Here is a 14,205-nt window from a genome sequence, read left to right as displayed (position 1 = left end):
ATCCTGGTGGGCTGGGACTCCAGAACAAGACGGTTTAGTGGCTGGATCTGAGTGCTGGGCACTGCCCCCTGCCTCAGCCCGGGCCCGGGCCGTAGAGGAGCCATATTCAGGAGGAAGAATTCCTAGGTCTAGTGCTTCCAGGACCTCACCCTGAGAAGGGGCCTGTACTTTGCCCACAGAGGTCCTCCCGGTCCCTAGTCTGCCCACCCCCCATCTGGCTGTCTAAGCCCCTACCCACTGAACACTAATTCAGCCCCTGCTGGAGTGACAGCCTCCCAGAAAGGAAAGCCTTTTTGTTCCAAGGAAATGACTGTCAAAGGGATAAGAGGTACCTTTTTTTTTTGGTTTGAGACAAAGACGTCAATTTCTTTCCATCTGTCCCAGAAAGGAAAGAAAATTAAATTTGTTTTTACAAGACTGTCAGCACACTGCTTCAATAGGGAGTCAGAGGCACGTGACTGAGGCAGGTGGGGGTGTGCGTGAGACACGGGAGCAGCCCAGGGAGCAAGGGCAAGCAGACCCTGCTATCTGGGGCAGTAAGGTCTGGGAGAGGCTGAATAAAGAGCCAAGCAAATGAAGAAAAAACTCCTTTGCCCAGCTCTGGGTGGATCCTGCTCTCAGCAGCTTGAAGGTGGCAGCCAGAGCCGGTGGGGGACCTTGGGAAACCATGGAACCTGGGCAAAAGTAGGGGAGGGGGAGAAAACATTGATGCCAGCATCACAGTTATAAAAGCCTTCACCCCTCAATTCCTTCCAACTCAGGCCTCTGTGTTCCAGCTCCTACTGGACAAATTGAGCACAGCCAGATGTTGGGAGAAGTGGGAAAAGATTTCTTCAAAATATGTATCAGGGGTCCAAGACCAGGAGGAAGGAGTGTCCTACTGGTGCTTTTGATTCCCTCATCCTGCCCCAGGTGCCGCTTATCATCCATGGGGCTCTACATCTCCGTTCCTGTAACAAGTGCCCAAGACAGAGAGGCAGGGCCATGGGAGCCCCTGAAAAGCATCTACCCTCTGGCTTGAGGGCCCAAGCCCAAAGCAGAAGCTGCCTCCTCTGCCTCATTGCAAACCTAGCCCATCACAATTCCCCCTCCCACAGGCCTCCTACCTGCCTGGCTCTGGAACCTCCATCCCCTATTAGAACTCGGGGCAGAAAACCCTAACCTACAGAGGCTCTGTTCCGCTGCTCTATCCTGTGACCCTGCCTCACAGCCCTGCCCTGCACACCACTAGGATGCAGTGCTGGGGGGACAGTACTGTGATGCTGAGATCCCATCAGTTTCAAGGAAGTTACTGCCAAGGGGACAAACGTTAGTTTTTCTCTTTTTTTTTAAAAAGGTAATATATCAAGATGGAAGAGAATTGCAGCAAGCCATACACTGCTAGAACTCTGGGCTGGGACTCTACCCCAAATTTGAGGGCCCATCCTATTGCACATGGGCCCTGTCTCACCCCTTCCCATTAAAAAGAAGCCCAACCTCGCAGCACGATCCAACCTTCCCCACCATTGCCCTCTCCTGAGTCCTGGGCTCCTTCAGGTCTCAAGCCAGACACCCCATTCTGAGTTCTACTCCCAGCTGGAACTCAGAACTGGGACCCTAACCAAACATTCAGAGGTTAAGGCCCTGTCCCACTGTAGTGGCCCTGTTTTGCAGCCCAGAGGCCTATGTACTGTATGGGTGTCGCTCTCTTAAACAAGGGCGCCACAGCAATTCCTGTCAACTCAATATACCCAACGTCCTTCCTCAAGCACGGAGGACATCCAGAGGTGTAGCAAGGGGGGAGGCAGAGAGGGGTGCTCCTCGCCCCAAGTCCAAAGGGGCACCAGAAGAGGCGTGGGATTGACATTCCCAGGCGCCACGAATATGACAGGCGCCTGAGGCAGCAGAGCAAGAGGGGGGAAGGCATTTCTGCTGACCAGTTGCCGCTACCAAGGTCTATTAATCTTGAAACTGTGTGTGTGTGTGTGCAAATTCGAGCGCCAGGCGCTCGGATTGGGGGTTAGGGTGGGATTTAGAACCTGCCCCGGGCACCAGTCACCCACTCTAGACCCTGCCCAGGCCCCGCACCCAGAAAGGTAGACTACTCCGCACTGTGGCACCGCCCTTTCGCCGTGCGCCCACGTGGACTGTTTCCCCGCGGCCCTGCCTGGTCTCCGGCACTGCTTGCTCCCCGAAACAGAGGCCCTGTTCTGGCGGCTGAGCCGCTGGCTCCCCTGCTGCCCCTTTCTGGGTCGTAGCCCCGCCTCCATTAGAACTTGGTTCGGCCGCTGGGGCACTTCCGCAGGGTGCGCGGGGAGCCAGCCTGACCTAGTCAGGCGGCGGCGCCACCGCCAGGGCCATTAGATTGGGTGCAGGCGGAGACCCGCTCGCGGGCCGTATTATCGCGGGCCCGGCTGAAGCTGCCAGGTTCCGGGCGGCCGCAGGGCGAGCGGCAGAGCTGCCGGAAGCAGCGCTTGAAGTTCTCGTCGAGGAAGGCATATAGCACAGGGTTGAGGCTGCTATTGGCGTAGCCGAGGGCAATGCACAGGTGCAGCGCGGCCACCACGAAGGGGTCGCGCCGGTCGATGTCCACCAGTGTCCAGACGATGACGAAGATGTGGATGGGCGCCCAGCACACCACGAAGGCGCCCACCACCACCAGCACCATGCGCGTGATGCGCCGCAAGCTGCGATCCTTCTCCTTGGAGCCTGACAGGAGACGCACGCTGCGCAAGCGCAGCAGCATGAGGCCGTAGCACACGGTGATGATGAGGATGGGCACCACGAAGGCGAAGAGGAACACGCAGATCTTGGTCACGGTGTCCCAATACCAGCTGGGGCTGGGGAACTGCAGCGTGCACACCACAGCTCCGTCTGGGCCAAGGACAAACACGGACAGATAATGAGAGGCCTGAGCACCTAAAACTCCCACTGCCATTGAGTCGATTCTGATACATAGCGACCCTACAGGACAGAGTAGAACTGCCTCATAGGGTTTGCAAAGCTCTAAATCTTTACAGCTCCCAAATCTTTACAGAAGCAGACTGCCTCTTCTTTCTACTGCAGAGCGTGCCAGTGGGTTCAAACCACCAACTTTTTAGTTAACAGCCAAGGGCTTTAACCACTAGGCCACCAGAGCTCTTTGTGCATCTAAAGGGCCCTGACTATTTACCAACCCTTCTTGGCTCGATTAAGTCCAATGGCTTTGTTAAGTCCTCAAGGCTTTGCTGTTCTGCTGCCTGAAACGTTCTCCTTTGCTTCTGCACCTGGTAGACATCCTTAGAGACCCAGCAAGACTGGCCCTCATCTCCCAGCCCCTTTATAAGCCTCGGTGTCTACAGACAGCAGTAACAGTATAATTTAGCCCAGTACAGTGCCCATCATTGTGCTAACTCTAACCCTCGCCTACCCTTCAAACCCCCACCCCCCCATTTCCAAACTGGCTCCAGCAGGAATAGTACTCCTCCAGCAGGAATAGTATCACTAAGATCAACTTAAGATCAACATTCTTGAGTGTGAGTTAAAAGCAGGACTCAGGCCCTACTAGCTGTGTGGTGTGACCTTGGGCAAATTACTCAACCTTTTCAAATGGGAATAACAGTGCCTACACCTCACAGGGTTGTTGTGAAGATTATATGGGCTAAGGCAAGTAAAGCATTTAGCACAATGGGGTTCAAGCTCAGTATACTCACAGACACGTGTGGGAGCCAAAGGTCAAGGCTAGGGCCAAGGCGGGAGAGAGGCTCCAGGACAGCAGATCTCAGCTAATGTCAGCGAGAGCTTTCTGACAGCAGACAGACTTGTCTAGCAATAGGCGGGGCACCCAGGATGGAATGAGCCCTCTCTTTCAACTCCTAGAGTGTGGGCTTGGGCTGGATTCAGATGCAGAGCTGAGGCTGGCCCCAGCCCAGAGACTCTCATGGAATTCTGGGATTTGAGGTGAGCTTAGAGTCTGCTATGAGAAGAGAGATGAGGATCCATACCCTCAGCCCATAGTCAGAGTGGGTCTACTGAACTTAAGGCTGACAAGAGCCCTAGGGATGATTTACTCCAAGGCCTTCATTGAACAAACAGAATGCTAAGTGAGGCCCAGGGATGAAGAACATCTGCCCAAGGTCACACAGCAAGCAGCCTACAGAACCACAAAGTGCTGATGGCACACATGGGGGAATGTGTGTGTGTGGACTGAGGAGGCCCATCTGGTCCAGCCCCCAGCAGGGCTGCCATTAGTTAATGGCCCATAAACTGAAGGCTGACAGCAAGGACTGGGGCCTGACTGCTGAATCAGGACTGATGGTTCAGAGGCTGGGTGAGGGCATCGGGGCCTCTGCTCTTGTGAGGGTCGAGTGTGGCAACACACTTCCCACCAAGCTTGCATCTCCTCTCCAGCACCAACCCCCTGCAACCTTTCACACACTTTGGGGCCAGAAGAGCAAGAAATCTGGAGGCAGGAACTCTGAATTCTAGGCCAAGTGCCACCACATGCCTGGCTGTGTGACTCTAAGTAAACCATCTGACTTCTCTGATTCTCAGTTTTTTTCCAGTCAAATGGAGGTAGGAGTCCTTGCCCTGACTATCTCATAGGCTTAATCATTCTAACAGCTTCTATTTATTAATAACGACAAGCCCAGGCTTGTTCTAAGTGTTTTACACATATTATCTCATTTAATCTTCCAACATTCCATGATATAGTATGGCTCAGATGGGTTAATTAGTCACCAATGTTTTGGCATCTTCTAGACTGCTTTCTTGCTCCCATACATCCCAGTCAGGGCCATGTGACCAGCTATCACTAGGAAGGGATGGGTGATAATATTTAAGAGTGGGTGTGCTCAATACTGCATATCAGGAATAACAAACACTAATCTATGGGTAGATACACAGGTAGACAGGCAAGATGATCAGGTATGGGAAGGTGAATGGGACAGACTATATTCCCACATACATATTTGTGTGTGCTATAAAAATGTCCATGTATATTATAGAGCTAACAAGGTAACAAAGTTAGGGTAACTCCTTAGCCACCAACCAAGCACCTTGAGGGAGTGAGTAGCTTAGCCTGTGGGCTCAGGACTATGGTCATGGGGGACAGCAAGCTTAACTGGCTTGCCAGCAGCTATCTAAGATGCAACTATTGGTCTCTCCTCATCTGGAGCAAAGAAGGATGAATAAAATCAAAGATGCATGGATACAATTAGCTCAAGGGACTAATGGACCATGGGAACCTCAGGTGATGTGACCCTAAGAGACCAGAAGAACTTAGATAGTGCCTGGCTGCCAATGCCAACCACTCAGAAAGGGATCAAAATTGGAGATCCTGGATAGAGTGGGGGGAAAATGTGGAATAAAATTTAAAAACATTAAAAAAGCAGGATTACCAGTTAGACAGAGACTGGTGAGACTCCCAAGACTATGGCCCCTAGTCACCACCCTTCAGGCCTGGAATTAAACTCACTCCCATGGCTTAACTCAGCCAAAGTATAGGTAGGCCTATGAGCTGAGTAACTACACCAGGAAGATGCACTCCTTAGAACAATGAACCGTGGAAGATCAGAGGGGCAGCATCTGCACTGACAGGAAGCTAGAGAGGCAGGAATGCATAGGTTAGAAAGACACAGGGAACAGGTAACCACAGAGAGGAAGTGGGAAGAGAGCTGTAACACTGTGGGACTGTAATAAATCTCATGAAACAAAATGTGTATGAACTGTTAAATGGAAAATGAATCTGCTCTGTAAAATTTCACCCAAGTCACAGTAAAAAGTTTTAAAAGAAAGAGTAGGTGTGTTTCCTCCCTACTTCCTCTCCATATTCAACTGCTGCCAGATGCAGAGAAGCCAATGGAGGATTCCGAAAGCATCAGCTGAGCCTACATGCCTGAATGACTGTGGAACAGAGCTCCTTCTCCTTCCCCTCTTCCATTGGACAGATATGAGTGAGAGCTTTGGAGATTGTTTGTTACAGCAACTACCCTGACTAATACAGGCAGTTACTAAAATAATTACCATTTTATTCTGAGGAGATACATCTATCTATACAATCTCTGCAGAAAACTAAGCTTTGCTTTGGCCATATGAGCCAATGGTTTTCAAACTGGGTGGAAGGAGTTTGGGTTGGGACTACAAAGCTTGTGGGCTTCACTGCTCACTCACTGATCAGTGACAGCCTCACCCATTGGTCATCTATCTCCCTATAAGTCAGTCGTCCACATACTCCTAGACAAATGCCTATATGTACACAGACTAGCATCCATAATCCTACTGGCCAATTATTCATAAAATCCCTTTGGCCAGCAATTTGTATGACCACTGACCAATCATTCATCCTTTCAATAGTCAATTGCCATTTCCCTCACTGGCTAACCATTTATATTCCCATTGGCTGACATCCACACTCTCATTAGACAACCATTCACGTAGCCCTGGCCAACAAGCTATACTTTCCTTTGGCCAGAGTGACAGTCTACATTGGTCAGCTACCCTCCTTCTGCAGCCAGTCATCCGCACTTTCATTAATCAGTGATCCATACCTCCACCAGTGAGCCACCCACACCTACTCTGAAAGTGGCCTGCAAGAGGCCCAGTGGCCTCTGCTATGGTTCAATCATTCACTCACCCCGGGGACGGGTCACAGCCATGACCATGATGGGCACTCCAACACCTGAGGCCAGGACCCAGATGCAGATGTTGATCAGCTTGGCCTTGGCAGGTGTGCGGAAGTCCAGGGCCTTGACAGGATGGCAGACTGCGATGTAGCGGTCAACACTCATCATGGTGAGTGTGAAGATGCTGGTGAACATGTTATAGTAGTCAATGGAAAGCACGGCCTTGCAGAGCAGTTCCCCAAAGGGCCACGTCTCCATCAAGTACTTGGCACTTTGGAAGGGCAGTGTGCTGGTGGCCAGTGCATCTGCCAAGGCCAGGTTGAAGATGTAGATGTTGGTGGCTGTCTTCATCTTAGTATACCTTGGAAGGAAGTACATATACAATTGTTCTCATTTCATAGATTTCAGTTTCTCATTAAACTCAGGGAGGTGAAATGACTTCCCCAAGGCCATACATTAGGTCAGGAATAGAAGTGGGACTCGAACAATCTGATTTAGCATCATTCCCTTCTACAAGAATAGATGCAAAAGGATTTCACTGACTGTGACTAACTCTGGCAGAAAGCATCTTAGGTATCTAACATATATCTTAAGAAGAATTTTCTGAGAGGTATTAAACAATATGGTTAAAAATAAAATGGGCCCCAGAGGATAGCAGATCTGGTTCCAATCCTGCCTGAACCACTTATTAAGGGCTGTGGTGGTTCGGTGGCAAAACTCTCGCCTTCCATGTGGGAAACCTGGGTTGGATTCTCAGCCAATGCACCTCATGTTAGTAGAGGCTGTGTGTTGCTATGATGCTTAACAGGTTTGAGGGCAGCTCATGGACTAGGACAGACTAGGGAAAAAGGCCTGGCAATCTATTTACAAAACTCAGCCAATGAAAACCCTATGGACCACAATAGTCCGATCCATAAGCAATCATGAGGATACTGCAGGACAGGGCAGCATTTCATTCAGTTGGGCATCGAGTTAGACTCTGACTCATGGCACCTAACAACATTCCTTGTTAGCTGAATGATTCTGGGCTAGTAACTTGAGCTCTCCTAGCCTCAGTTTCTGAAAATATAAAAAGAGGGGTGATGTTTTTACCAACGTCACAGTGGTTATGAAAATTCAATGAGATAACATAGCACTCAGCCTTGAGCCCAATGTATATGGTAAACACACTAAAGTAGGGGCTAGACTGGAGTGACCCGACCGTCTGGTCTCTGTCCACTAGTCTGACCTTCTGGGAATATGATTGGCCAGCTTAGGAACCCGCTGTGGAGAACCCTTGGGCATTCTCCACGGTAGAGCAGAGCTCCTAGTCCTCCCTGCGGTCCCATCCTCATGCAGCTGGGCTCACTTCGCTATAGAGGCAGCAGTGCATCCTCTCCCCACCCACAGTGATGTGGAGAAGGGAGCAGCTGACATAGTGCCACACATCTAAGCCTGAGCGTGAACCCATGTGTTCAAGCTGCCAGATGCCTACAAACCAAGCCCCTGTACCTGACACTTCCTACCACTCCTCCATGCTCTATGCTGCCACACAGATGTCTGAGCTATAGCTGGCCCCTTCTGGTCAAGGCTGGGGCAAGCACCAGGAGCCTACAGGACACTGTACATAGCAAAACAGGCTGTCCCCATATAGTGTGATCACCACAGGAGCACACAGTCACTGAGGCACTCACTCACTCACTGCCATTGAGTCGATTCCTATTCCGACTCACAGGGACCCCTCCTTGGGTTTCTGAGGAGGCAAATCTTTACGGAAGTAGATTGCCCACCCTTCCTTCCGTGGAATGGCTGGTGGGTTTGAACCGCCAACCTTTTGGTTAGCAGTCAAATGCCCTAGGCACTACACCACCAGAGCTCTGTCAGTGAGGCAGGGGTAAGGAATTCTTTTATGTCCCTGGAATGGTCGAGGAAGCCCACAGAAGGGGTGTACAAGCAACTCATCAACTATCAGAACAGGAAGGGCCCTGAGATATCGAGGAAAGTGATTTATTTAAAGTGTGGTCTCCCTTCAGAATAACTTGATGAGCCCGTGAGAAATGCAAATTCCTAGACACTCCCATCCACCCATCCCCAAACCTGCTAAATCTTAATCTCTGGTACTGGAGCCCTTGGGAATTTTCATCTTTAACAACAACACCCCCATATCCCAAGAGATGCTTATGATCTCCAAAGTTTGAGAATCACTGATATAGCCTAAAGCCCTTATTGGGGAGAGATGGGGAAACGGAAGCCCAGAGAGGCAGCATGACTCACCCAAGGTCACACAGTAATAGCAAGCAACAGAGCCCAAGTGAGCACTTAGACCTTCTGACTCACAGACCAGTGTTCTCTTTCTACTCTACCACACAGGGTGGTGTCACACCGTGTGACCCCTGGACACCCAGAGTGAGTACCCTCAATGTGTTTTGAATGACTGAGCAAACTCACATCAGCTGAGGCTGTTCTTTCGTGAAGTGACGGAATTTTTTGGTCTTAAAAAAAAAAAAAAAAAAATCAACTCACTCATTGTCCTCCAGGGCCAGCATCTGTCCCACTCCCTCCCAAAATAGCTGTCATTTGCTCTGGGGCTGGAGAAGCAAAAAGTTTTGCTGGGAGACAGCAGAATTGCAAGTCTTGGGAAGTCTGTCTTCAGCGGGGTGCGGGATCACAGCTGTGTGGGAGGCGGTCTCAACCCCACAGCTGACTGACTCCTCTAATTTCTCTTCTCTTACGCAGAACAATTAGAGGCTGTTCTTTGCCTGCTATTTTGATTTGTGAAGGATCCTTCCATTCCCAGAGGGGGCTGGGATGCTGGGAAGTGGGTGATGAAGCTTCTGTAGCTGGTCCAGGCAGGCTGAGCATCACAGTGCTGCCTGTCTGCCAGGCTGAGCCCCAGGAGCTCTTCTCCTCACGCGCCTCCCTTGCCCTAACCCCTACAGTGAACCAACCTCCGAAATCTGTCCTGCGGGCCCCTTAGAGTCCCCTACTCCAGCCCCAAGACAAATCATGCCACTCCCCTGCTCTCCAGCCCCCAGCTGCTCCTCAAAGTTCTCTTCACGGTCGGTCCATAAGCTGGCCCCGATGACCTCTCCAACTCAGCTCCCAGCAGTGAGGGGTGGGGTGGGGTGGGGGTGGAATAACCCAATAAGCAAGATAAGCATGGGTTTACTTGTGGTGTTGTTGTTGTTATGTGCCATCGAGTCGGCTCCGACTCATAGCGACCCCTCCTTGGGTTTTCGAGGCAGTATCACTACGGAAGTAGATTGCCCAACCTTCCTTCCAAGGAGTGGCTGGTGGGTTTGAACCGCCAGCCTTCTGGTTAGCAATCAAGTGCCTTAGGCACTATGCTACCAGAGCTCCTGGGTTTACTTGTGTTTACCTACTAATCTGCAGTAAACAGTTTCACGTTTTTCACTTGAAAGCTTATGAAATTGTTCACTACAGACTAGTAAGTACAAGTAAGCCCAGGTTTACTTGATTACCATCAGGGACTGTAAATTTGAAAAGAGGCTTCAATTCTGTAGGGAGGTGCTACAGGGTTGGAAGAGAGGTAGGTAGCAGCCATATCTAGAAACAGAATCTCTGACATGGTGAACAAATGTGAAACTGTTTACTACAGATAAGTAAGCGCACGTAAGCCTGTGCTTACCTTGCTTATTGGGTGATCCAGCACTGCCCGCCACACTGGCCTCGCTGCTGTTCCTTGGACACGCCACCCCCGCTCCCACCTCAGAGCCTCTGCATTTGCTGCTCCTTCTGCCTAGAACCTGGTCACCTCAAGTTTTTCATGGCTTGCTCTTCACTTAATTCAGGACTCTATTCAAAGGTCACTAGGAGCTCTGGTGGCGTAGTGCATGAGACATTTGACTGCTAACCAGAAGGCTGGTGGTTCAAACCCACCAGTCACTCCTTAGGAGGAGGATTGGGCAATCTACTTGCGTAGAGATACTGCCTCGGAAACCCAAGGAGGGGTCGCTATGAGTCGGATCTGACTTGACAGCAATGTGTTTTTTTTTTTTTGGTTATTCAAAGGTCACCTCCTCAGAAAGGCTGTCCCTCACCTACCTAAAGTACTCCCTCTCCATTCTTCTTTATAACACAAACTACTGTCTGACATGTTTACCTCCTTTTCTGTTCCTTCTGTCGCTCTCATTGAAGTTAGTTCCCTGAAGGCAAGGATCTTGCCATTTTGTTCCCTGCTGTATTACCATCAGGCCCACCAATGTTGTTATGTGCCATCAAGTGGATTCCGACTCATAGCGACCTTCCAGGACAGGGTAGAACCACCCCGTAGGGTTTCCTAGGCTATAATCTTTATGGGAGTGGATCACCAGGTGTTTTCTCCCATGAAAGCTGCGGGTGGGTTTGAACTGCTGACCTTTCTTCTGGTTAGCAGCTGAGCACTTAACCATTGTGCCACTAAGGATCCTTCAGCCCACCAATCAGACCAAACAAACCCATTGTCATGGAGTCAATTCTGACTCATAGCGACTCCTGTAGGGTTGCCAAGGCTATAAATCTTTACAGAAGTTGATTGCCTCATCTTCCTCCCATAGAGCAGCTGGTGGGTTTGAATCACCAACCTTCTGGTTAGCAGCCAAAATGCCTTACCCACTGTGTCACCAGAATGCCTAGCAAAAAGCATACTCTCAATAGACATTTGTTGTTTGGATGCCTGAGTCCAGGCCTGCCGGCTCTCACAGGGACCACTATAGCAGCCTCCTAACTGCTCACCCTACCCACAGCCTCTCTCCCCTGCACTTCATCACCCACATAAGTCATTGTACAAAGCACCTTTCCTTAGGACACTTTCCTGCTTACAACCCTTCCATGACTGCCAGTGTTATAGCTTGAACTACGTCCTCCCAAAATATATGTTGGTGGAGTGGATAAGGCATTTGGCTGCTAACCAGAAGGTCAGCAGTTCAAGCCCACCTGCTACTCCTTGGAAGGAAGATGGGGCAATCTACTTTCATAAAGATTTATAGCCTTGGAAACCCAATGGGGGTCACCATGATTTGGAATTGACTTGATGTCAGGGAGTTTGGTTTGGTTTTTATACCTGTGGATGTGATCGCATTTGGGAAAAGGGTCCTCTTTGTTATGTTAATGAGGCCACGTCAGTGTCGGTGTGCCCTAAACCTAATCACTTCTGAGCTATAAGGAGCAGCATAGACTCAGAGACAAGAGAACACAAACGGGAGAGAGAGAGAGGCCATGTGAAGACAGCGAAGGACTCGAGGACAAGGGGACTACAAGGAAGCCCCCCATTAGGCAAGGAAGAACCTTCTCCCAAGAGCCACATCCTGAATCCAGACTTCTAGCCTCCTGAACTGTGAGAAAAATCTCTGTTCTTTAAAGCCAGCCACTAGTGATATTTTTGTTACAGTAGCACTAGTGAACTAAGATACCCACCTAGCTAAAAACCAGACTCCTCAGACTGGCAGTCAAGGCTCCTGCCCACATGGGAACCTCCCTTCCTGTACTGCCTCCTCATGTCCAGCCACACCTGTCTGTAGTTCTTCAGACACTCTGTGTAGCATGCCCTGCTCCCAAGAGATAGCCCCCTGTAATGGCTTCATGGGAATTGTTCCAAACCATATATATGTATATAGCTTTCTGTAAATTTTTATTTCTGAGAAGGTAATACACAGTATAAAATATAACACGTAACAGTATAAAAACTCATATAGTGAAAAAAAAAGTCACACAGTACTATAATGACAATAGTTGTCCTCCTGCTTCACCTTCCTCACTCCTCTGCCCTGCTCCCCAGAGACAACCACTTTTACTGCTTTTAGCTATTACTCTAATGATTATCTCCATCATTCTAAATAATAGGCTTAAATGGCTATTTCATGACATATCAATTTTAGATAGCATCTACTAAAGTCTGTATTTGGTTAAGCTAGGCTATGCAGCAGTAACAATTCCAAAACCTCAGTGGCTTACACAAGAAAGTTTATTTCCACTTTTGTAGAGTCCACCAAGATCTCCAAGATGGTTATATTCCATCAGGCAATTCTAGGCAGTTTCAGCCTTGTGACTCTGCCATCTAAACCAAGGCCTCCAAGTCACCACAGAGGGAGAAGAGACAGCTGCAGGGTCATCTAACTTCCATTTAGAGGCAACACCTCACTTCCTCCTGAAGCCAACTGGCCAGCAATAGCCATGTAGCCCCACCCAACTGCACTGGGTCAAGAAATACAGTCTACTGTGTGCCCAGAAGCAGGGAGAACCAGATATTAGTGAACACCAGTAATGCCTCCCATCTACAACTCCCTATTATAGTAAACAAGGATTAACTCTTTTATATCACATCACTTCACTTCTTCTCCTCATCCTCCCAATACAGTTTTATCACAATGTTTAGCTAAATCAATATTCAGAGTTTACATTTTTATGACTTTGTAGACATTGTCCACTGCTAAGCCAAATGCTGTACTATAATTAATTTGTTTTCTAGAACAGATTTTTTTTTTTCCTGGAGTTAATAATTTCCTCCCTCCTCCCCCATTTGCTTAGTTCTGTGTATGCATTGCTAAACCATCTCAAACACTCCAATAGATCTGTAAAATGCCTTTCCAAGCAATCAGATAATCTATCAGTTCCTTTTGTTTCCTGGTGATCTACCTCCTGAAGTCTCCTTCCTCCCTTTTCAATTTGGAACTGATTACTTTCTAGAACAGCCTTACACCTGTCCTGTGTACACCTGCTTCCTGGTTTGCAAGTCTTCCTCTATCTTGGTTTATGCTCTCTCTGTTTTACTTTATATTTTGATAGTTCATGAGGCTTTTAATTCTTTCTTTTTTACAGGAAAGATTTTGGAATTTACTGAGAAATTTAATATTCAAGAGGCTCAAGGCCAAATAAAAGTTAAGCTTACAAATGAAACAGAGAATTAGAGACAAAGAAACAAGACTTCAACACATAGACCTAAGAAAGACAAAATATGGGCACTCCTAGTTAATTGGACCAATAAGCAGCATCACAATAAATGGAGAAAAGATTGAAGCTGTCAAAGATTTCATATTACTTGGTTCCACAATCAACACCAATGGAAGCAGCAGTCAAGACATCAGATGATGTCTTGCACTGGGCAAGTTTGCTGCAAAAGACCTCTCTAAATTGGTGAAGAGCAAAGCTGTCTCTTTGAAGACTAAGGTGTGCCCAGCCCAAGCCATGGTATTTTCAATAGCCTCATATACGTGTGAAAGCTGGACGATGAATAAGGAAGACCGAAGAAGAGTTGACGCTGTGTGTGTGTGTGTGTGATTTGGGTGAAAACTTACAGAGCAAATTCACTTTCCGTACAGCAGTTCACATACACTTTGTCTCATGACATTGACCACAATTTACCACAATGCAACAGCTCCCCTCCCACTTTCTCCCTATAGTTACCTCTTCCTCTCCCTATAGTTCCATCCCTCCATGCACTCCTGCCCCCTAAGCGGTCTCCCTGTGCATACACAGCCCTTCTTTCTCCCATGATTTTTCTCTCCAAGGAGTGTATCTACCTCAGGGAAATGTTCAACTCATATACCTGTCTATTGTTGGCTGGAAGCCCCAGGCATGGTTTCAATTCCAGACCTGAAGGGCAGCTAGGGGCCATAGTCTCAGTGGTTCCACCAGGCTCTATCGGACC

General features: G+C 48.8%; 1 protein-coding gene across 1 annotated transcript in view; it reads right to left on the bottom strand.

Moving 5' to 3' along the window:
- Positions 1 to 2,311: 2,311 nt before the first annotated feature.
- The window catches only part of OPRD1 (opioid receptor delta 1), a 62,624-nt gene continuing 50,730 nt past the window's right edge, over positions 2,312 to 14,205 (bottom strand). Inside the window, exons 2-3 of the mRNA XM_007935835.2 lie at positions 6,593 to 6,942; positions 2,312 to 2,853 (exon numbers count right to left, since the gene is read on the bottom strand). Coding sequence (XP_007934026.1) covers positions 2,312 to 2,853; positions 6,593 to 6,942 — 892 coding nt within the window. The remainder of the gene's footprint in view (positions 2,854 to 6,592; positions 6,943 to 14,205) is intronic.

Source organism: Orycteropus afer, unplaced genomic scaffold (genome assembly GCF_000298275.1).
Source record: "Orycteropus afer afer isolate SDZICR_OR568_19922 unplaced genomic scaffold, OryAfe1.0 scaffold00031, whole genome shotgun sequence".
In the NCBI taxonomy this organism is placed as follows: domain Eukaryota; kingdom Metazoa; phylum Chordata; class Mammalia; order Tubulidentata; family Orycteropodidae; genus Orycteropus; species Orycteropus afer.
Note: the sequence above shows the minus strand (reverse complement) of the source record. Positions and strands in the feature narration are given on the sequence as shown.